The 24,550-nt window shown below is 52.0% G+C and overlaps 1 protein-coding gene across 2 annotated transcripts in view; it reads right to left on the bottom strand.

The window, feature by feature from the left end:
- Positions 1–24,550, bottom strand: part of HSPA12A (heat shock protein family A (Hsp70) member 12A) — a 138,250-nt gene that overhangs the window by 4,230 nt on the left and 109,470 nt on the right. For both annotated transcript variants that reach the window (XM_088019824.1, XM_028121772.2), the window contains 7 exons: positions 21,081–21,267; positions 18,924–19,028; positions 14,076–14,192; positions 6,138–6,309; positions 2,334–2,420; positions 1,649–1,753; positions 287–545 (listed from right to left, as the gene is read on the bottom strand). In XM_088019824.1, coding sequence (XP_087875950.1) covers positions 287–545; positions 1,649–1,753; positions 2,334–2,420; positions 6,138–6,309; positions 14,076–14,192; positions 18,924–19,028; positions 21,081–21,267 — 1,032 coding nt within the window. The remainder of the gene's footprint in view (positions 1–286; positions 546–1,648; positions 1,754–2,333; positions 2,421–6,137; positions 6,310–14,075; positions 14,193–18,923; positions 19,029–21,080; positions 21,268–24,550) is intronic.

The following is a 24,550-nucleotide window of genomic DNA, read 5'->3' as shown; positions in this document are numbered from 1 at the left end:
CATAATAAAAGCTAACACAAAAATAGTACTTTCCAGGTCCTGGGCATTGTGCTAAGTGCCTAACATAAGGAATTCACTTCATCCTCACGACAACACTTTGGGGTAAGTGGAAACATCATCTCCATTTTCCAGATGCAAAACTGAGGAACGGAGAAGATGAGTCACTCGCCCCGGGTCACACAGCTTCTCTGTAGGACTGGAAGTCAGAGTCCACACACCCTTCTTCCCTCCCATCAACATGACCCACCCTCTAGAATGACCTAAGCCATAGGTGAGTCCGACTCACTTGCTCTTCCTCAAGGCATGCTCCACGCTGTGCCCGCGGAACTTCTTGTAGTAGTCAATGAAGGAGAAGGGCAGGGTGATGTTCAGTGGGTTTGTTCGGTCCGGGGCTGCTGCCCTTTTACGAGACTCAAATGCAATCATTAAGTCAACCCAGGCCGCGGGACGCTTGATTTTGAATTGTTCGATAAAATCCTCTCCGAATATTTTACACAGAAGTTTTTCAAATTCATAATCTACTCCTAAGGATCCATAGGGTCCACCTGGGTCAAGAACAAAAGGAGAGCCCCCCCGCCGTGTTAGAAACTGCCAGAAACTGAATCCAAACTCTGAGAAACAGCCTACCCTGTGTTCTTCTCCGAAACACCAAGTAGCGTGACTTAGACCCGGTTGGCAAAGAGATTTCAGCTCTAAATTTTTACTTAGTCTTTAAAACCCTTAGGTTCTTCTTCTGGGTGGAGAAACTTTTTCCTACAGAATCACCTGTCAACAAGCTATTTAAATTCAATTACATTTTGGGGCACCTGGGTGGCTCAGTTGTTAAGCGTCTGCCTTCGGCTCAGGTCACGATCCCAGGGTCCTGGGATGGAGCCCCGCCTCGGGCTCCCTGCTCCGCGGGAAGCCTGCTTCTCCCTCTCCCACTCCCCCTGCTTGTGTTCCCTCTCTCGCTGTGTCTCTCTCTGTGAAATAGATAAAATCTTTAAAAAATAAAATAAAATGTAATGTAATTTATTTTATTTTTTTAAAGATTTTATTTTTAAGGCATCACTATACCCAACATGGGGCTCAAACTCACAACCCTGAGATGGAGAGTCGCATGCTCTACCAACTGAGCCAGCCAGACACCCCACAAAATCACTTTCATTTTAAATAAAATGGATACATATAAATAAGTAGGAGCAACACAGTACTCCCACCCAAGAAATCTAAGGACAGGGTCTGAAAATCAACAGGCCCACCTAGACCCCATGATCTGTTAATGACTCATCATCCCACCCCCACCGAGGGAGAGAGCCTGTCGCTTGCTTTGGCAACTTTGATCCAAGACCGGGTGTCCCGAGACCTCCCTAGAAAGCTTAACCAGAGCACGAGATCACAGGTGACAATCAGATCCTTCCAGAACTTTCAGAAAAAGATTCCCCTGTCCAGGATCTAAAACAGGCTCATTTTATGCCAAAACCCAAGTTACGGTGGTTTGTGTTTTAAAGAACATTTAACTGCATTCTGCTCCTCAGTTCCACACAGGAACGCTCTCGGGCCTAGAATCCCACATGCTGGTAGCAACCGAAGAGAAGGAAGTACCAAGAGAAACCTGACATGAGAGAAAAGGCTCAGGAATGAGAAAATCAGCCATGCAGGGGCTCACCTGTTGCTTTATACAGTTCTTTCAGATGTCCCTCCGGTAACCGTATCTGATGGACAGTCAGGTCTACGGTGCCCCCGCCACTGTCCACGACCACATACTTGTCACCTGGGACAAAGACAGTCATCTTTTACACAGACCGCTTGTCGGCCCCATCGTGAGACAAGCTGGGCGGGGGGGTGACGACTTGGTATACCCAACAACACCCGTCAACCCTTCTCATTAGCATGATGGTTTTGCAAATTAGCTTCACAGCCAAGTTCTTCGTGACTGAAGAGAATGCAGTAATGTCTGCCCAGGACTGCCAGTTAGCATGGATGGTAAAGAACCCGGATGAGTGGATCTGTAAGACGGAAGCTTTCCTGTGACACGCGGCTGCATCCCTGGCACGTACAAGCGGACAACTTCCTGCCAAGGTTTATAGCGCAGCAAAATGACCTGCCATTTAACACAAGACTTACCCCGGGACTGGGGTAACTTCCAATTCCCACTTTTCTTCTAAAGAGTCTGTATGGTTTTATAACATGCAAAGTTATAGCTCCGAAAGAGCTCTCCTTGGGTGGGTGGTCTTTAAAAACCACCTGATTCTGAACATTTTCCGCACGTGCCAAAGGAACCAACAGGAATGCATTTTTGCCAGCAATACAGAAGAAATCCAGCAAGGGCAAAGGACATTCAAGGACGCTACCTTCCTCCAGCTCGGACCAGATTTCTCCTATGACATTCTCCACCAAAAAGGTCCGACTCTGCCGATTACGCCGTATGTGCTCCTTAGCTAGTGGCCGACAGAAAGAAAATGACGGGTAAGAAAGCATGAAAAAGCGGGCAGTCATCTGCAGTCCGTGGAGGCAACAGCATGAGGAGGTTTAGGGACAGAACATTTAGCGACACTTGACCAAAAGGATTACATAAATACAACATTGGGAAACACAAAGCCAGACCGGTTGCACCAGCCTCCATCTCTTCATTGCATGGCAGCCTGCCCTGCGCCCTGCTGGAAAACTCGCCTTGGAGAAGAAGCAGCCCTTCCTCTGGTGACACTTTTTAGGGGTTATTAAATCGACCAGATTCCTGGCTTTGCTGTCCCGGGGAGGAACTTGTCTGCCAAGAAGCTTGCAGCGCACTTGGTTAAACAATTTCACCTCAAGGAACCTGATCTGTCTGATGCCAGGAATGTAGGGGACGTTTTCCTAATCTGGATCCCGGATAAACGGGACTGGAGCCATTTCCCGACTCCGGGGAAGCCAGTATGCTCTTCAGCCACAAGGTGGCGCTTCAGCCACAGGGCGGGCCCCCGGAACCTCGCAAAGCCCTGGCCGCCTTTCTCCTTAAGGCTGGGGAGCAACACGGCTGTGGCTCGGGCCACTTAGTGGCTGTGAGGCTTTGTGTGGGGCGACTGCATCCCTCACAGGCCGCCCGGCAGCCCTGGGAGGCAGACAGGGCACAGATCATCGTCCTTGTGCTCAGAGGAGGGAGGAAACCAGGCCGGACGAGGTTAAGGGGCTTGCAGTTCCCACGACTCTGTCTTGCAGCTCCACATCCACACTTGGACCGTGGGCCCTCATGCCTTTGAGATTTAACAACTGACAGTGAGAGCAGAACACGAACATTAAGAGTTGAGAAAGGTGCTGTGAGAGGGTATCTGGGGATCAGCAGGGCACAGCCAAGGTGCCCAATTGGGGCAAATCATGTAACCCCTCTGGGCCTCATGTGATGCCCAGAACACAGGAGGTGATAATGAAGGCAAAGCACCATGAGAGCCGGTACCCAACAAATGATCACTACAATGAACAATTTAGAGCAATACCCAGTTTTACAGATAAAGGTTCTGTCCACTGCTCTCCTGTCCCATCCCACAACCCTGACCCCCCCTCCACCACCAATTTTTCTAGTCCCTAAAAACTGGTGCTGCTGACTTTGAATTGCCCTACAAATCCATCTGTTGCTGGTCATCCAATTAAGGACGCTTGGCCCTCTACCCTCTTCTAGCAAGGAGCACAGTGTTTGCAAAACAGTGTCTCCTCTCGGGATTAGAACGGCAAGAGCCGTCAGCTCTTAAATTCTTCGGGCCTTGGTGTTCAGTGATGAGGCCGTCTTGATTAAAGAGTTTCTGCAGGCCTGGGAGGGGTCCTCAAACTCAGGGCCTCTCTCCTGTTCCCAGCACTGGCTCCAGATGAACTTCTATTGCAGACCTTATAGTGGGCATTTGGTTTGCTAAAACAATCTAGATATCATTCATAAAAAAAAATGATCAAGCCAGACTAATAGAACATGTTCTGAGCTCTCAAAAAAAAAAAAAAAAATTACCATGTTTTTAGGCAAATTAAGCCCAAGATTATAAAAACGGGCATCCTTTACTGATCTCATGAAATCCTTCTGGTGCAAAAAAATATGGACAGCAACCCTGTGATGCTGGAGGCAAAGGCCAGCCCCGTTCCCCTCAGTAGTGTCCACTGTGCGTCCGTCATGGAGGAGCATCAGAGGGCAGAGAACAGCCCGGGGGGCTCAGGGCCCTAATTCCAACCAGGGAGCTCCTGGTTAAGGGCCCTGCCAGGCCTCCCCAGGCAGCACCCCCTCCTTCTGGGAGACAGGCCGTAACTGTAAAACAAGGCTGAGCTAGAACCCCTGCTTCGCTGCCCCCTCTGAGGGGTGATGGCCAACAGCAGGAGGATTTCAAAACCAAAAAAACCTTCGGAGCACAAGACGAGAGCAAATTCCACAAGGCACGGGACACAGACACGGAGCAGTGTGGAGGCAGACAGGGTAAGTTAAAGGAAAGGAACCCCAAAACTGAGCTCTCGGGGAAGGCAAGCATTCGAAAACAGTTTCCCCTTTAAATGTGAGTGTTACACTTAGGACGTATTAAGAAAGGCTGTGCTAGGATTAGCTAGTTCTGACCTGAGTGTGTGTGTGTGAACCAGTAAGAGCGCGCACGTAAGGCAGGAAGCCCAGTCGGTCGTGCGTCTCTTTTCCCATGGAAACGATGAAGATAATTTAAATAAATATGTCATTCTGAGTATTTGAAACGTTAATACATTTGATTTAGTTAGCAGGAACCTTGCCATACTCCGGTGGAGGCCAAGCATTGCCCAAAAAAAGGCAAATCAAGTTGAAGGGCAACGGCTTCCATTCGCCCCAGGTGAGTCAGGTGTGAGGCGCTAGCCCTTAGCCCCAGCAGCCTGGGGCAGCAGCCTGGGGACCAGACCGGCGAACTCTCTGCCACTGTCTTATGGCTGAGGTTCACCGAGTCCTCCATCTCGGGGTGAAAATGCAGAGTGGCGACCTCTGGGGCAGCGTGACCGGGTGGAGAGGAAGAGGAGAATTCTGGAGGAGAGGACGCAGGGCCGCGTGAAGGCGGAGCCAGGGCCCCCTCGCCGTGGGGGAGTGCAGACACAGGCCTCGGGTGTGGGGACCAAGGAAAAGCTGGACCCAGGCTGTTGGGGGAACAGGGGGCGGTAGTTCCCGCTAAGGTTCTCCCCCCCACCCTCCTCCTCCTCCTGCGCCGTCCAGGATGGGGTGGGCATGGGGACGGGCGGCTTTCTGCCCTGAGGTCTCCTCTGGGAACAGCACCCACAGCACTCCCATCAGGGCCTGTGCTCGCTCACGGTGGGAGCTCTGACCCTGACCTAGGGTGTCTGCACTCACTCATAGAGCCCCAGATAGAAGGGAAAACAGATCTGAGGACCAAGACTGTGACCAACTTGCATACAGGTAAATGTTAAAGAGGAAAAGTTCCTGCGGTGCCTGGGTGGCTCAGTCGTTAAGCATCTGCCTTCAGCTCAGGTCATGATCCCAGGGTCCTGGGATTGAGCCCCACATCGGGCTCCCTGCTCCGCGGGGAGCCTGCTTCTCCCTCTCCCACTCCCCCTGCTTGTGGTCCCTCTCTCGCTGTGTCTCTCTGTCAGATAAATAAAATCTAAAAAAAAAAAAGAGGAAAAGTTCCTTAACGCCCATCCTGGCTCCCCCTAGGTGGGACTCCGTCCCACAGCTAAATGAGCATCAGCCGGGTCAGGAAGACTCAGCCCCGTTCATCTGTATTTTCAACTCTGCCAGGTTCACGGCTAAGACACATAATGAGCTAACCACACACGAAGCAGCCCCAGTGAGTGAGTCAGCAGTAAATCAACAGTCTTAATGGAGGAATTAATAACAGGCAAGTGGGATTAGATTAAGAATCAGTTAATGAACAAGAAAAATTAAGAGCCTAGTAAAATATAAGGCCAAGAGCTGCTCTCGGGCCACCGTCAGCCTCCCCCAGCCCAAGGCACACGGGCGGGCAGGTGATGACCCCGGGGTAACTACTGCGGAGTCTCCCAGGGGCCCCGGGGAGGCCAGGTCGAGGGGCCGAGGACAGAGGTGCTTACAGCTGACCTCTCTGGGGGCATCTTAATTCTTCATTACGGTGCTAAGGGCCTTTCAGTAATCAGGGCCAAGAACCATGCAGGGGTGGGAGGGGAGAGAGCAGGGAGGGGAGAGAGAGAGCAGGAGGTACCCTGTGCAAACCCAGCTCCCACTGTGTCACCGGAGCTGTACCCGTTGACCGCGGCCTTGCTGCTTAGCTCGATCATCTGGTGCAGCCGCAGCTTCCGGCAGTAGATGGAGGCTGCCTCGGGCTCCAAGGCGATGATGAGCTGCTCGGCAGTCTCGGGGGAGGCCAGGCCTGCCTGGAAGACAGAGGCAGGACCACTCTGAGGACACACATGCCTTGCGCTGACGCCCTCCAGGAAGGGACACTTGGGCTCTGCCTGTCTGGGAAATTCCCTCCACAGACCCCATAGGGCTTACACTCAGCAGTGATGGGGTGATGAGCCCCAGGCCAAGTCCCCAAACACTGTAGAGGAGCCAAAGAAAATGTGTGGGTGCCTTTGGGAAATGCAGGGCTCTCTGGGCCCTGGGGCCTCTTTCATTTGGGATTTGCTTGGCCCAGAACTGAGCAGCACGAAGGGGGAAATGACCCCAAACTCTGAAAACTGTCAGAAGATGGAAGGCAGGTGGTCTGTTTCCGGTTATGATAGGCCAAATGGTCTAAAGGCAGACCCCAATCTTTGGTGGCCCAGGAAACAAATGGGCCATCGCTGGACCTCAGCTACGCAAGCATCGGATTTGGCTGTCTGGGAATCTGACGTGCCTCCAGCACACCAAGGAGGGCTCTGGGGCTCTGGGAGAAAGCCCTCCTGGAATCCGACAGAGTCTCACGCTTTCTAGAATATGGGTCCAAAGGCAACTGACAGTTAACTTTATTCAAAGCTGTTACCCCTTTAATAGCAGACATGCTTCTGCTCTGTGACATCTGGCTTGTTCCAGTCACAGCCCCTTACAAGAGCTGGCCAGGGGGCTCCGGGACCACCCTTCAGAGGGCACGTGGAGACCTGAGCCTGGCATGGCCTCTACCAGGTCCCTGCCCACCTCCCGTGGCCTAGGAACTGAAGCGTGAGGCCTCGCTGAAGCCGTTCAAGCCCTGAGGGTTTCCTGGTCGCCAGCACAATGGGACAGAGACACGCTGTGTCCTTCACCACTGTGTTTGCTGTCTCTGTTGCTGTTCCCTAGGGAACTTCGGGGTGCTGCCCTCATGCCACACCCACTTTGGAGGAGACTCTGATTCAACACCAAGCCCATAAGGTGTAGTGGACTCATCTTGTAGATCAGGAGTGAACAGTCTGCCTAATGTCACACATGCACAGTGACCTCTCTAGAGTCACAGCCTAGAGTCACAGATGGAAGGGGCTTAGAAGATTCAGTTATCGGACAAGGAAGGGAGGGGGTTCCGGTTAGAATATTAAAAATGCAAAGGCCCTTCTTGGCCTTTTGTACAGCTCCTTCACTTTATGCAGAAAGAAACAAAGCTCAGAGAGGTAGGGTGACCAGTGGTCCTGTGTTTCCTGGGACATGGACTCTCAGTGCTGAAACCCAGACAGTCTTAGGCTCAAATGTATCCACCTTGTACGTGGACGAGCAAGCCCAGACCCAGTCTCAAGTCTCGAAGACCAGCTCTTTAATTGGTTCTTGGTTCTCCTGCTCTCGTTGACTCCAGGTACCAGGGTGGGACCCAGGCCTTTCGACTGGGACAAAACTCCCAGGGTGTCTCTAATGCTCCTCCTTCTGCTGGTTTCACGGTATGATCTCTTTACCCAGTAAATCCGGGACAGCACTAGATGGTATACCACCTCTAATTGCATGTAGACAATTCTCCGTAATAACCATACCCCAAATGAACCAATTAACTGTGACTTAATGAGAAACCATTGGCAGGCAGGTGACTTAAATCTCCCCCCTGCCAATACCAGATGCCTCACAAGTGGTAGAACCCCTTCTAGAAGACCGACTTTACAAAACCTACACCGTCCACAGAAAAACTGCCTCCTTAATTGCTTTGTGTCCTCAGCTGTTAGCCAACTACATGGGCAGCATCTATGCTCACCAGTTTGGTCCCTGGGTGCAGAAGGCCTGCATGCCCATCAACAGGCCACTGATCCAGATGCATAACAAGATTTCCCACTACTCTCAACCCAAGGGACTAAAAGTCCCTCTCCCCCAGCCTCGCACAGGGTCACATCCTTAGCAACAAGACAGCTGACACTGCAGTGCCCAGTGACAGGGAGCAAGGTTTACAGACCTAAGTGTCACCAGGAAAGTCGAAACCTCTGAACCTTAAGCCCCAGGATCCCAGAATAAATCCAACATAAAACCAAGAGGAGCCCCCTTCTAAAGGACTGCTCTCGAAGACTGACTTTCCCTCCTTTGTGGGTTTGTAAAGTCAAGGGCCTCCTAGAATAGAAGCTAGCAGGTCCAGCTTTCCAGAAAACAGCGTGAGGGAGAAGGAAAAACTAGCAGCAAAGAAACAACCAGGCCAAAATGTTTAAGATGCTTTTCCAAAGTTCAGAAGGGAAAATAGCCCGGGAGGAGGGGCGAGGAGAGCAGAGTGCCAGGGCCGTGCCGGGGCCAGTGGGAAGGAGGAAAGGCTCACTACCGCCCTGTGTCCCACTAGGATGTCCACCGGCCAGGCAGTCTCCCTCCACGTGGCCGGGAAGAGCACCGGCCGGCCTGGACCCAGCAGTGGGGGATGGGAGGGAAAAAGAAGAAAAACTAAATGCCTTCATCCCTCTTCACACCTCCCCTGAGACCGTGAGCAGCCACTCTAAGGCAGACATGAAGTATTGGGGTGTCGCGGTGGCTCAGCCAGTTGTGTCTGACTCTTGGTTTCGGCTCAGGTCATGGTCTCAAGGTCCTGAGATGGAGCCCCAAGTCAGGCTCTGTGCTCAGCAGGGAGTCTGCTGGAGATACTCTCTCTCCCCCTCCCTCTGGCCCTCCCCCTGAGCTCCCGTTCTCTCTCAAATAAATAAATAAACAAATAAATAAATAAATCTTAAAAAAAAAAAAACAACAGACATGAAGTATTTAAACAGAAAGCCAAATCAAGAGTTCCAGAGTAGCGAAGAGCATTGAGTACAGTTACACAACTTGAGGTATGTGATTTACACAATCCAGCTTCCCCCTGGGATGCTCCCGAATCCTGAAGACATGAAAGACACACAGGCTGCCCCAAAATGCCCCAAACAGCATGGCTACACCCCTCAGGCGAGGCCTTTCATCTGTCCCTCCCCAGCTGGGTTGGCCTCAGCCCTGCAGCAAAAACTTCGACCCATTTCCACAGAGGGTTCCCCATGGTACCCAGGAGAGGACACACATGGGGAGCAGAGGGGCAGAGGACCTCCAACCAGCAAGGGGGGGAGGGGAGTGGGGAAGGCAAGCTCAGTGAGAGGCCCAGGACAAGCTAACCACACTCCTTGGATCGAACCAGCCCCCATCCTGCTCGCCAGAGAGAGTGAGGGGCCATGCCCCAATAGCAACTCCCATGGGGGCCGTAGTGGAGAGCTGAAGAATCGAGGCAGGAAGAGGCAGCGGGCTCTGCCAGGGCCCCTCTCCCCAGGAGGGGTCCCAGAGCTGCTTGTGGACCTCAAGAAAAAGAGGAAATGCAAAAGAATCTGCCAGACGCTCAAAAACTCAGATGTCTTTCTCTCTGGGCAGGAGGACCCAATGCCTGGAAGGGTCGGCCTTCTGCATAAACACTTGCAGTTCTCAGCAGAAGCCCGCAGCCTGGCAACTGTCAGGAGCCCTGGGATCGGGCCTGGGCCCACCAGAGCAGGGGAGCACTCGCTGCTTTGGCTAGTTCTGCCTCTGAGGCTGGTACCTCGCAGCCGCTGTTCCACATGAGCTCTCCCGCCCTTGCACCCCGGCTCGTCGAGCACTTAGCCTATTCCGTCTCCAACTACAGATCATGCAGATGCGCCGAGCCTCTCCTGCCAAGAGGCTACTTTCCAAGGGCAGCACATAGCAGGTGCTCGGGGGGTAGCTGCTGAGTGAATGAACCCACCATCCCTCCAGCCAGCCTTCATTCTGTGATTTCCTGGCCCTTGTCTCCAGAACACTGAATGAGAGCCTTCTGCTGACATGACCTGGGGAGGCTACCAACAGAAAGGGTCTGCACCGAGAACGCACTATCCCATTTGAGTCCTCTAGGAACCTGGGGCAGCGGGAGAACCGCCACAGCCCCTCTGAGAGCCCTGCTTCCTGGTCCTGAGCCCCACTTGGGAGGGGCCGAAAACCGCACTCGAGGAGGCTGGGGATGTGGGCCCTGATACCGACTCGTCTGCCCCTCAGCCCTGCTGTCAGCCAGGGAAGCCGGCCAGGGACGCATGCACAGCCGTGAAGGTGGACATGCGGGCCACACGTCCAGCCGCCCGGGGCTACAGCTGCACCGCGTCTGGGCGTCAGCCACTGTGGCTGCTCTGTCCCCCCCAGCCCCCGATGTGATTATTTTTCACTGCAGTACCAGCTGTTAACTCCACATCAGGGGAGATCATCCTCCGTGAGGGATCGTCTTTTATTTGGCAGGTTTCCAGAACCCACTAGGGTTACACGTTTCCGGCAAAACGCCTCTAGAAATCAACTGGACTATTTCCTACCCACAATGACTACCCCTCAAGACTCAGTGGAACTGTCTCCCATTCTAGGTCTTTCCTGGAGGCCTCAGAAGAGGGATCAGCTCTTCTTCCTGCTACGGGCTGTTCAGCAAATGCTCTGAGAGGGTCTAACGGGGCCCTGCGGCCGTGAATTATAAAACATAGAGACTGAACCCACTTTTTCAACAAGCATTTGACACGAGAGGAGTTTTTGGAGTTTCACAGATAAAACTGTATCCATAAAGTGCCCCGCAACCCCCGCCAACCTCAGCACTGAATCCCAGACTTCTGAATGGAGGCCCCAGAACCAGCCCCTCCAGGCTTGCCTCTTCCATGACAGATGCTGCCCAGAGCCTCGTCTCTTGCTCTGCATCCAGGCCTCTTCCCCCTCCACCAGGCCAGCGGAGGAATGAAGCTCAGCCCCTATCTGACTGTGCCGTGAACTTGCGCTCACGGGGCCGCCAACGGGCCTGAAGGAGGGACTCCATTTCCTGTGTGCAAGCAGGGGAGATGTGACCAGTTTCCCAGCTGCCCTGATGGAGTACCATCCTACCTCATCCTTCCAGCTCTTCCTTCTGAAGCCAGGCTGATGGGCAGCACTTTGGGTGCAAGGGATGGTGGGCATCCTCAGATCTCAGAAGCTGGCTGACCCAAGAACTGTGTTTTGTGCTCAGGTTCTGTATTAGCATTCTCCAGAGAGACAGAACCAGTAGGATGTATGTAAACACAGAAAGAGATTTACTGTAAAGGATTGGCTCACACCATTATGGAGACTGACAAGTCCCAAGATCTACAGTCAGCAAGCTGAGGAACCATGAGAGCTTACGGGATAGTTCCCTTGCTGGCAGCCTCAAGACCCGGGAAGAGCTGTTTCAGTCTGAGTCCAAAGGGAGGAGAAAAACAATGCTCCAGTTTGAAGGCAGGTGGGCAGTAGGAATCCCCTCTTATTCTAGGGAGTTTTGGTCTAGTCTGGCCTTCAACTGATTGGATGAGGCCCACCCGCCTTAGGGAGAGCAATCTCTTTATTTAGTCAGTCAATTTAAATGTTAATCTCATTCAAAAATACCCTCACAGCAAACACTCAGGATGATGTTTGACCAAATATCTCAATACCCCTTGGCCCAGTCAAGTTTACACATAAAATTAACTATCAGAGGTACACATTTTTCTTATTCTGTACAATTAATGGAGGATGAGAAGAGAGAATTGAAGAGATGCTAATTCTGGCCATGCTTCATTTCCATATTGTTATGGGGACTCTTCCAGAAGACGAGCTAAAAGATACCATAGACTAGTCGGCAAAGCCGTTGTGCCCCATAACTCCCTTTGCCCCTCTCCCTGAAGTACAAAAGGCTGCAATGAACCACTCAGCTATGAGCAACCTGAGAGTGGGGCCTCATCGTGGTACACAGGATATGAATCCAGCACCAACCATGTCCCAGCACACAGAAGACCCCAGTATGGGTTTGTTTAATGAACAAATGAATGAGTAAATCAAGAATGATGGAATGGCCCCTGCCATCTTGAAGGCCATTCAGTGACTAAACTCGACACAAGTATCAAATCAGAATTACAAAGAGCCAAAAATTAAGCTGCACGAACGCCACACCCATCAGAAGTTACCCAACAACCAAAGGATGGGGCAGGCTGCAGAGTAACTCTGGGCTTCAGAAAGAAAAGTCCCCATGTCCATAAATGCTGGTTACATTCACCCCTCTGAGGTGCCATTTTGATTCCGCCAAACCCTGGAGGGCACCACACCTCCATCTGCCTGGTTTCCTCCTCGCCCCAAGAATGAGGGGCCTCCCTGCCAGGCCCCACTGCTCAGAGAGGCAGTCCTTAGGCAGAGCCAGCCCAAGGCTCCAACAGCCCTGATAAATCTCCCCGTCCCTGCACCTCTTTCTGTTTCAGGCTAAAAATAAGAACTGACCCTTTTCCAGGTCACATGTTTGTTGCTGCAGTTTTCCTGTGGGAAAATGAAAGTCAAAGCCCTGAATCCTGAGTCTCCTTCCTGTGCAAAGTCAGAATGCTGGCTGTGTCTTCGTAGACAGCCATGTCCCGGCGTCCCATCTTTGGACGCTGCCTGAAGGCTGGCACTGTGGACAAGCTCCAGGATGCCCAGGGCTCTGTGGACAGCAAAACTGCATTTGGGTTTCTTCCTTTTTAAAGAAGTTGCCTCTTTCTGGAACTTCCACCCTCTTCCTTCATCCCTATAAAAACAAATCTATTTTGGGCAGCTACGTAGACTGAGCCAGATTCTCACGCTGAAGGGGAGAGCAGAGGAGAACCTGCCACGGAGGGAAGAAGGGGAAGCCGGGAGAGTGGGGGTGGGGGTGGGGCAGGGATACTGCTCGCCCTGGATCTCTACCTGTCACCTGGGGTAAAGCTCCAAGCGGTGAGTACAATTCATGACACCAAGGTACCCATGGCCATTTTGCTGCCTTTGGTATCCAGGTAGGTATTTTGAAAGGAAAGTTCATACCTATGGCTACAAACTCAACATCAGAGACATGTCCCCCGGGAGCGGTGGCTGTCCCCTGGGAGGTGTGGCTTCGGGCAAGGGAACATCTATTACGTTGGTGACTTTCCCCAGCCCAGCTCAGGTTGAAGGCTCTGGAAACTGACTCTCATTGCACAGAGTGGGCCCAGGCCCCAGGGTAGCCTTTCATTAACCCAGGGGATTAAGTACAGTGGGAGCCAGCTCTGACCTGGGGGTCAGAATGGTAGGTCAGCACGGCCAGCCATTCTTGCCATGAAGTCAGACCCTTGTGGAAGCCCCATCATGGCACACGTGGCCTGCGGACAGTGTGAGGCTTGGCGGCCATGAGGGTCCATGGTACCAGGGATGCCCCAACGCCCAGGAGGAACGGGCTGGCCATTGGCACTAGAACGTTCTGTCCATGGCGCCATGCTGACTGGCACACTCCTCAGCCATGCCACTGCCCTCATCCAGGTGTCTGCCACCACGCAGGTCTGGCGGCCTCACCACCCCCTGACCCTATGTGCTCCCATGTTACTCACAAGGTGACACGTGTAGAAGATCATTCTATTTCCCTTATGTCCCAGCTGTACAGGTGCAGATTTCAACCTCTATACCAAGCTGCTGTGCTTGGTGCACAGCCATCGGCTTTCTCTTTTATTCCTTTCTTCTTCAAACATTCGTATTCCCTAAGCTTTTTCCTGAGGTTCCATTCACCCACGGAGAAATGTCTCTGTACCCCAGTTTGAAATCCTAGCCCTGGGGAACCTACAGTGTAGAAGGTATAATGCCAGAAAGAAAATTGAGCCCAGCCCAACCCTTATGGACCTGACCCCCATTCCTCCCCCAGGAGGAAGGCTTCATGTCCCCTGGGCTGTGGGAGACCCCTCACTACCTGCCAGGGAGGCCTGAGTGCTGGAGACACCTGAGTGGGGTGACAGTCACCCCCGTGGGCATCCTGGGCCGCCACCCGCCCCACCCCTACACTCACCTGATAGGCAGCTTGTCTCATGAACTGCTTGGCGGGCTGTTTCCAAATGGCAGGCACTGTGATGACCCATCTGACATCAGAGTTCTCAAACTCCGACCCCGCCTGGTCACTCAGCTCCTAAAGCCAAGGGAAATGCAGCAGGTCAAGAGGACACAGCTGGTCCTCCTAGAGCTTCACGGAGAATTCCAGGCTTCCTGGCCATGAACTCTTGGGGCATCTACTCTACAGCCTCCTGAACTTACCAGTGTCAGGGAGCAAGGGTCTGTTTCCTGATTATTCCACAAGCAGGGAGCTCTGCTCCTTTCACTCACTGAACGTGACTGCAAGCAGGAGGCAGGCAGGTCAGAGGCCTCTGGCCACTTCTGAGTCATATGACAGGGCAAGTAACAGCCTCCCAGACCTCAGTTTCCTCATCTGCACAATGGGGATAATAATACCTAGCTCATCCTGTTGTTGGGAGGAGTGATAATTTTCTGAGAGCTACATTTACTGGGAGCTTACTCTGTGGTAAGCGCTTTGCATACCTCCTCTCCATTAGTTCCAGGATCCCACCAGGAAGAGATGATAACTGTGTGTCTTTTCTACAGATGGGAACCTGAGTCCTAGATACATGCAGTACCTTCTGATGACTGCACAGCTGGAAAGTAACAGAGCCAAAATTTGGACCCAGACCCAGTTATATCTTAATTCTAAAGGCCAAGGTCTTAACTAAGTTGTTACATGTGGTTCGTATCTAGAACAGGGCCTGCCCCATAGCACTGCTGCTTAACACCTGGTGGCAGTTGTTGTCAGAAATGTCACTGTCCTCTGCCAGCACGGCAAGGCCAGCACCTCAGGGCAGTTCTCCTGGCAGGACGGAAGGGATATGAACGACATGACCCAAGCAAGAACTATGCCGCCCTTAGCTTTTGGTTAAGATTAAACCACATCAGCAGGAACCACACGGTTAAAAGGGATGGGCAGAAGCATCAGAGGTTCACACCAAGTCCATGCAGACAAAATACGTCTCTACAATAGTTCTCAGACTCAGTATTCCCATCTATAAAATGGGGAGAATAAAAGTAACGCTCTGTGTTTCTGGGGAGATGGAAAACACCTGGAAGAAGCTCGCCCAGAGAAGACCTCTGATAAAGCTTGCTCCTTCCTACCCTTCCCCTCCGGATGCCACATAAAGCAGACAAATCTGCAATCAAACCTAAACATGCACCAATGCACATCTGCGTCTGAGTCAGTTCTGGGGACAGGTTTCAGAAGATTAACAGGCTGGCGATTTGTTTCTTCTGAGAGGTATCTCATTTCCTCTCTTGTTTCAGTAGATACCTTGGGACAGAGCTACCGTGTCACGGAATTAACTTTCTCTGTGATCAGTCAGTAAACTTTTTTTTTGCCCTTTACATTTTTTTTTTAATTGTGACAATAACCCATAACGTAAAATCTACCACATGAACCTTTTTTTAAGCACACAGCTCAGCAGTGTTAAGTACATCTAGTATACTTTAAAAAAAAAAAAACAAAAAACATGTTTTTAAAAACATCTCTGTGTGAAACAGCAGGTTTTGTTTTATTTTGTTTTGTTTTGTTTTTATCATGTTTTATTTCCTTGCAGGTCTGCACGGGGCTTTAAAGGCAGGTGAGTAGCGATGTGTGTTGGGAAGGGTTCTAAGCAGGCTGCGGAGCACCATCCAGGCTATTTTAAACTCTTTAAACAGGAAAAGGCTCAAAAGGTGAATGATGGGCTTCCCTGGCCATAGGGAAGGTTGTTTAAAGCTGTTTGTTTACCAGTGGATGGAGTACAGCTTAAAAGGGAAAGGACCCTGCCATTAATTAAACATCTCATTATGTCAGGCCCTTCTCACTTGCTTTCCTTCATGAATGATGAGCCTGCTTCATGCCTGTGATTCCTGAGATATGCTGCTTTAGTACATACTGTATTTTGCTTATCCTGGTCTGACGTGCAACAGTCCCTTCCTCTGAACCCATCTGTCCTTCCGATACCAGCCAGCTCTCTCGTGTAGAGCCCCGGTGCTTATAAATCTCCTCAAAAAGCTTTTCTTCATGGAATTTCTTTATAGCATGATCCCTGCTGGGAGAATGTGCGACCAGGTTCCCGAAGCTTTTGGCTGAGCTGACATGTTCGAAACCACACACCCTCCTACACATCCCTGCTGGCCCTCTGCCCCCTCCATCTCTCCCCTCCCCTTCTGAGATGGGCTGTTCACTCTTTTCCCCTTGACCAACCTGAAACACAAGCCAATGTCATGGACTTTCTCAGGTCCTAAATTTTCCCCAGATCCCCAGGCTTCTTCCTCCTAATCCAAAGGCCCTGGAGTCACGGGCCTCCCTCTGCTGCCTCAACTTTCTCCAGATGTCTACAGGCACGACAGGCAGACAGTCCCTCATTGGCTGTCTGGGCTACCGGGTGCTGAGCCCATGTCTCTGAGATCCCTGCTCTTCGGGCTGACAGAGGTCCACATCTCTGCACCTCCTAGTCTGCTCTGTTGCCGCCTAGAATCATGTGCTCTCCTTCACACTCAGTCTCCCTCCTCCTCCTTCCTTCTGTCCTCGTCCCTCTCCGCCCCGCCCCCAATGGAAGAATTATTTCCCAGAATCTACTTCTTCCCTCCGCCCTGGCCCCCTCTTTCTTCTTGGTTTTCACATTCCCCAAGTGACCCCCCCACTCTCCGAGTCTTGGAGCCCTCAGATGCACCTCCTTCGGGATCTGAGTCTGCTCTTTCCGTAGGGCTTTCCTCCACCCTGCAGGCCCTGGGGATGCTGTGGTCTCCCTCCCTCGAATGCTATCTCTGTGGCCATGGCATTCCCCTATTAGAAATCCTTGGATGGCTCCCCATGACCCAAGGAGTTCATTAGCTTGGCATTTGAGGCTTTGCAATTTCTCGACCCAAGCTTACTGTTCCCACTCGATCCCACAGCCCTGCCCTTCTCTCAGTCCAAACTGCCCGCTTTCCAGAGCTGTCTGCTGTGTTTCCTTTCCCCTGTGATCTTCTTGTGTCATTCCACCAGCTCAAAACACCCACCCTGCCAGCTGCTGCCAGGGAGAGGCCCCTGATGCACCTCCTCCAGGGAGCCTTCCCTACTGCAACCCATTGGGCAGAACCTCTGTCTTCACCAAACACCAAACACCCACAATGACCCCCTCACAACACCAATCTGTTGACTACACACTCCTTCACACTCTGTTTATTTCAATGCTGCCAGAACTATCTGGCACACAAAAAATACTCCAAAAAGAAGGAGAAGGAGAAGCAGAAGAAGAAGAAGCAGAAGAAAAAGCAGAAGAAGTAGAAGCAGAAGCAGAAGAAGAAGCAGCAGCAGAAGAAAAAAAGAAGAAGAAGCCGAAGAAGCAGAAGCAGAAGCAGAAGAAGAAGCCGAAGAAGAAGAAGAAGAAGAAGAAGAAGAAGAAGAAGAAGAAGAAGAAGAAGAAGCAGCAGCAGCAGCAGCAGCAGCAGCAGAAGAAGAAGAAGAAGCAGAAGCAGAAGCAGAAGCAGAAGCAGAAGCAGAAGAAGAAGAAGAAGAAGAAGAAGAAGAAGAAGCAGCAGCAGAAGAAAAAGGTGCTTGAATGGATGAAAGCAGTATTACGTTCTCATGTCTTTGTTTCCCTCAGGCCCTATTTCTAGAACTCTATCCTATTTTTAGAGTTCACTAAATTTCTTATAGTGATCACATAATACCAAATACTTCTAAAGTTCCCAATTCTTTTTGGATAAAGCTCAGTACACGAGGTTCTTTAGGCATCTGACTTACACCCACTCATCACCATGCCCATGGACGGAGACACCGAGTGGACATCTGTATTCCACTTAGAAATCAGCCAGTTCTTCCCCATCCAGGGCCATCTCTGCACAAACTTTTCAACAGTCATCCAAGGGGCTCACTCAGGCACCAGCTTCTCCCCTGGGATCTGGGGGGACAGGGAGGAGGGATGACAGCAACCATTTGCCAGGAGTTTACTGTGCCCAGCTCTGAGGGAGGTGCCTCGTGTCTGGTTAAACAACCCACGAGGTACACAACCTGCCCCACTCTTCCGGTTAGGAATGTGGGTGTCGGAGAAATTAAGCACCTCGCCTGAGACCCCACAGCTGCCGCCCATGTCTTCTGCCTGTCTTTTTTACTGAGATGTAATTCACATCTCATAAAATTCTCCTTTTTCAAGCATACAGTTCAGTGGGTTTTACTGTATTCACAAGGCTGTGCAACCAGCACACTCTCTAATTCCGTCACCCCAAAGAGAAGCCCCATTCCTATCAGCAGTCACTCCTGTGCCCTCCCCCAGCCCCCGACACCTGCCAATCCACCTCCTCTCTCTGGGGATTCACCTACTCTGGACATTTCTTACAATGGAATCACACAGGATTGGCTGGCTCCTTTCACTCAGAGTAATGTTTTCAAGCTTTCTCCATGTGGTTGCGGGCGTCCGTGAGTCATTCCTTTCTATGGCTGACTAATAGCTCCTTGCAGGGATAGACCCACTTAGTAACCCATCCATCCACTGATGGACGTTCGTGTTGTTTCCCCTTTTTAGTTATTACAAATACTACTGCTGTAAACATTCACAGATGGGTTTTCGTGTGAATATGCGCTTTCATTTCTCTTGGTTATATGCTGAGGAGTGGAATCATTGGGTCATGTGGTAGCCCTGTGTTTAACCTTTGAGGAACTCTCAGACTTTTCCATGGCGGCTGCCCCACTTTCCATTCCTGCCAGCAGGGCACGAGGGTGCATCCTGCTTTCTGAATGTAAGTCCTATGCTTCGTCCCTTGAGGCCCTGCCTGTTCGCCTGGCTGGCAGGTGCGCCTCCCCCTGCCCCGGGGCCCTGGCGCATGGTCCTACCTTCAGCGCCTGTTCCTTGAAGTATTGCAGGGCATACGCGAAGATTTCAAGGGCTTTGATTTTCTTGCCGTTTGCTGCCGTTAGGTCTGTATCCATGGTGAGGTCCTGGTTGGGGAGAGGAAGGAACAGTAAGACGACGGAGGAGAGACGTGCCTTGTGGCTTCGGGAACTGCTACTTGGAGATCTGGGGAAGCCAGTGAGCCACATTTCTGTTTCCTGGTATTTGGTAGACTGGGACAGTGTGTCTTCCACTCTCTCCCACTAAGGGGCCTGGCAGCATCGTCCCCTTACTGTGTCAGGGGCCCTGGCTGTTTCCTTCAGCCCCTACCTCTCACTTTTCCCTCCCTCCCTCCCTCATTCTCTCTCTCCTGGATCCTCATGAAGCAGAGGTTTCAGGGAGGTGACAGAGCCCAGGAGGAGAGAGAGGAAGCAGGCACCACTGCGGATGCAGTTGACACACTATTTCCACACCTGGACACACACGGTCACCCTCGGGAGCCCCCCAGCAGAGGCCGAAAGCATCACGCCAACTCGCTGACGTGCATGATGCTAAACAGACGTGAAGCTTTCATTCCCCGATGAGCTGCCAACCGAGTCGCCGAAATAGAAGAGTTCCTATTTTAAGACCTGTGCTTAAGTCTCTTGGGAGTGCAGCATCACCACCCCCCTTCCTCTGCCAGTAGCTAAAGCAGTCTGGTCCTTGGGTAGAGGATGCCTGTGAGACACTGGCTGGACTGGGGTCATTCAAAAAGGACAAGAAAAGTGCTCACAGGGCGGCGATGGGCAGAGAGTGGGAGCGAACATCAGGAGGAAGCCCCCAAGGCAGCCCGAACCCAGAGGCTCATTACTACCAGGGGGAAAAAAAGAAATCAGCCTCCGGATTGATCCAGCTGGCTAATGAGCCTTGCCGTTAGAGTGTGAAGGGGCGCAAAGCTACTAAAGCGGCCTCGTGGAGCCTGTCAGCTGTCCTGACCCATCGGCACAAGCCGCCCCTTCCCAGCCAGCCACCCCACCCCCGGTGCTCAACAAAGACACCCCAGATTTGGGGGTGGGGGCAACTCCCGGGTTCAGAGAGGGGACCAATCACCAGGAAGCCAGAGGGTCAGAACTCAAAAAACTCAAAACGGAAGAAATTCCCGTGTTCCACCACACAAGACTGCTGTTGGGCGGTGACGGCCATCAGGGGAAACGGGGAGGATGCATTTCTAGCAGGAACCTGTCTGCTTCACATGGCTGCAGGGTCACCATTAACATGTGTTTTGTCATCTGCAAGCACGTTAACAGCAGACAAATGAAAGCAATAATCATAGGAGCAGGCAACTGACTAGAACTTAGTATCAACACAGCTCTAAGAGCTTTAGGTTTTTTGATTCCTTTAATCCTGACACCATGCCCGCGAAGAAGGCCCTGTCAGTGTCTCTACTCCACACAGGGCCCAGAAAGGTTAAGTCACTTGGATTAAGCATCTCGCAAGTTTCAGAGGCAGGATTTAAATCTAGGCCCTCTGGTCCCAGGGTCCATGGTCTTAAACACCCATCGCTGGCCTGACTCTCTAAGTACCAAGAATTAAGGAAAATCTGTGGGATGTAATGCTCACCCCGAAAAAAAAATCCCATCCTGTGATCCAAACTTTCCCATGAATCTTGAGAGAGGGCCTAGCTGACGTAGACAGCTTACAGAACACTGGCATGCTGGGAGTCGAGCCTCCAGGAAATTGAGCACCTGATTTCCTGAGCTGCTGCTTCCCCCAACAGAAGGTTTACTTCTAAACTTGTTAGCTAATCGCCACTGCCCTGGGTCCCCCAAATGCCCCCAGCCCCCAAGGCCTGCCTTCAGAATCCCCGGATGTCCCAACAACCCAGCAACTGCAGAGGGATCTTCTGGCATAGCAGGGAGCCCCCAGCCCCCTCGGCCGGGGTTCCAGCCCGTGTCCACGGCACACACGTTGTTAAATATTCTGAATATCTCCCTGCCCATGTGTGTATCAGAAAGTGCCGTGTGTTGTGTGCTCCAGGTTGCTTCTAAAATCAAGGTAAATGGATGTTACTTTCTGCTCGGGAGAAGCCTGAGGGTTTCCTGGGTTGGGAAGACCTCGGGGCTGGAGGGACCTTGGCTCTCCAATGTGGAGGACTTGGGGCCAGGGAGAGGCTAGCTTACCCCCGTGGTATGCAGCTTCATCTTGAACTTCTCCAGGTACAGCCACTGCTTGGCCTCATTGGGATCCAGGTCATGGTAGAAGTCCCTGGCGGCATACCCAAAGCTGTGGAACTTCCTCTCCGGAGTCAACAAGATGGTGGTCGGTGTCTTCTGGTTGGACACCCCAGGGTCACCCCCTTCCCATCGCCTGACATCAAGGAAAGGCAGAGATTATGAGAACCTTCTTTCACAATCCCAGTTCAGGCGGCACTGACTGGAGCACCTACTGTGTGCACGATTCTTAAAGATGTAGGTGCTCACAGGAGCCGCGACAGGCGCACTCTTGTTCTGTTGGTTGAGTGGTGATCAGAGACACAACTTCAGTCAGAGAGAAGAAGGAAAGGGGCAAGCACCAGGGTGTTGCTCAGGAACGAGGTCTCCTTCGACCATCCACTCCATGTTCACTAAGCACCTACTATGTGCCGGGTGCTGGTGACACAGACACGAAACCTTTATGTCTCTGCCTTCAAATAACTCACAACCTAGGAGGTTATGCCTTTTCGTGGGGGCGGGTTTTTTTTTTAATTTGCAAGCCCTCAAAACAAACGTATAGCTGGATTGTGTCCTCTCTAAAACAAGGTAGGGTCCAAACAAATACATAAATACCTGCCTTATCACATGGGAATGAGGGACCCAGGAAATGCCCTAGGGGCCAGAGAAGGCAGAGGTGCTGGATGGTAGGGCAAGGGAAGGAATGCAGGGCTAGGGAGAGACTCGAAGGACTGACAGGGAGCTGCCAGGATCTCGAAGGATGGAAGGGCACTGCAGGCTGCTCAGAGGTAGGAGAACATGGGGCTTGTGCGGGGATGCTAAGTGATTGGGCGGGGTGGAGACTGAGTGTGTAAATGGGAAATGTGAGAAACGAGATTGGGAAGGTGTTTGGAACCAGGCTGAAGAGAACCCTGGGAAGGGAGAGAATTAATGAGTGAGTAACTCGGAACCCCTAAAGGTTGGAGGGCAGGGGCATGGCAGAATCAGAGCTGGGGTTGACCAGAGCACACCGAACTAGACAGGAAGCCAGGAGGCTGAGGAGGAGCCTCAGGCCTCGTCTGGGAGCAGAGGCAAGGCGGTTCAAACAAGGGCAGAGGAAAGGGATGGAGGAAGATGAGCCGTCCCGAGGGAGAACCGAGCCAAACGGTCATGGCATGAGCAGGACCCAAGGCACCAGAGGCCCCCACTTGGGAGCCCAGAGGAGAAAGCCCCCTTCCCAGAAACCTGGAGCCCTGGTGAACCAAGGAGGCTGCAGGGAATGAGGGAACTCCAGGTGAACCTGCTGCCATTGAACTCTCAGGAGGGGGCTGGAGATGTAAGCCTGGGGTTCACAGGAGAGATCCAGGAGGAGAAACAGACTTGGGTGCCTCCATACCAGGGTGACAGCCACGGTGACAAGGAGGCAGAAGAGCCCTGACAGGAGCAGGGAGGTGGGAAGGGACTATTCCTGCAAGGCTGGGTGCTGAAGAGGCCCCAGAAGAGGAGAGAGGTGAGTGTAGACAGATAGGCGGAGACCATGGGAGTCCATCCTGGAGCTGATGGGGGGGGGGGCATAAGGGAGTGGGGCAGGGGGTAGGTGGAGCCCCAGAGAAGCTTCCTTCCTTCTCTTAGGTAGAAAGGAGACTAGGAAGGAGAATGGAGAAGGCAGGTGATTTGGTGCCTCCCCCTCCTCCGGAAGAGAGGAGAAGCCGCATCTGCCAAGGTGGCCAGGATGCTCTCTTCTCTCCCAGGTTCTGAGGCTCCCGTGCTGCCACTAGCCACAGGACCACTACGAGAAGCCTCTGGTGGCAACACAGTGTACCAGAGGAAGCACGTCTCTCTCCCTGGCCTGCTGGGAACGTGGCTGAGCTCACACCTGCTCCCGACATAGCATCATTAAGCTTCGGTGGGACCATCACAATCCAGGTGGAGAGCCAACCTGGATTTGCCACGCAGCTGGGTCTGGAATCGTCCCTGGCAGGTTCCCAGTCAAGCTCCATCAAGTTGCAGGCTTCTACTCAGGGAGCCAAAGTCCCCATGACGAGCGCACTGAGACCCAGGGATGCTCACCACCCCAGACGCCGGGCACCTGGATGCGTCCCACATGACCGCTCACAAATGGACTTTGTGTTCCCATTAACAACTGACATTTTCACTAGGCGATGAACCTCCTGAGTTATTTCCCTTCCAATTTTTATTCCTTCATTCCTATTAAAATACATACAAAGAACTGAATTTTCTCAACCATAATTGTGTCAGTCTGTATCAAGGTTAACATGTTCTGACTGAACTAAAATTCAGGTAGGGCCTCCCTCCAAACTCTCTACAAGAACGGAGATGATCTCTCCAGAGGCCTGAGCGCTGCTGATAATGTGTGGATCCCTCCCAAGCAATCTCAATGTTATTTCTGCTCTTCTTCTTTTTTTTTTTTTTTCAATTTCACTGCAAGACTATCCCTTCGAAATAACATTTCTCAAAACAACTACGGACAAGTCTAGCTTTTTACAGCAATGCTCTTCTCCCTTCGGGGTTTCCATCCCTGGGGACAGCAGAGCAGACCTCGCAGCAGGTGTCTAGCTACCCAGACGCAGAATCCTGATGGCGACTAGACAAGAGGGCTCTGCTGTCATCGGGGCTCTCTACTAGAACCAGCTTTTCATTATTTCCTGAAGATACGACACCCACAGGGCTCTGGAGCCTCTTAGGACATCCAAACCAAGATTGGGGTGGGGGGTCATTTTTAGTATGACTTATGTTTTAAGCAGCACCCTGCAAAAATGCATAAGATCTTACTCTGGGAGCCATAACTAAATTCCACAATTGCCAGGTAAAGGAGTTGCAAAACCCATCACAATCTATCTTCAGAGCCGTCCTTGGATTTGGAAAATCAGAGTGATAAACTCCTGGCCCCCAAAGCTTTGAGGGGCCACAGACTCTGCAGGAGAGCCCCGCACCAGAGCCGGAGGCCCCGTGGGGGCAGGGCAGACCAGAGTCCTCACAGACAGCCCGTCATGCATGGATGGGGAGGGCAAGAGGGCGTTCTAGGCTGCTGTGTGCATGGCGGGGTGAGGCGGAGGAGGGCAGCAGTGTCCTGAGCACAGAGTGTGTCCCAAGAGACCCCGGGCAACTTCAGGGTGACCCTGAAATTCACCCCGCTCTGCTTTCTGGTTACTATCATTTAAGGACTAGCACCTTCCCTGCTTACATTTTACTATGTACTAAGCTTGGCAGGAAATCTCATTTCATATGCACACACACTCTGTGAGACAGACATTGCCATTACCTCCATTTCACAGATGAGGAAACTGAGGTTTAGAAGGTCCAGCAGTTGCGTAAGGTCACACAGTATGTGGCCAAGCTGACGCCTGGACCTCGTTCATCACAAATACCCTACAAGTCAGTACCTCTTCCTCGGGATGCATGCTAGAATAACCCAGGACAGGTTTCAAACACACTGTCCA

This window comes from Eumetopias jubatus, unplaced genomic scaffold (assembly GCF_037043125.1).
Source record: "Eumetopias jubatus isolate StellerSeaLion01/CBP00866 unplaced genomic scaffold, mEumJub1_p1.0 scaffold_17, whole genome shotgun sequence".
NCBI lineage: Eukaryota > Metazoa > Chordata > Mammalia > Carnivora > Otariidae > Eumetopias > Eumetopias jubatus.
The sequence above is the reverse complement of the archived record's forward strand: the minus strand, read 5'-3'. Positions and strand labels throughout refer to the sequence as shown.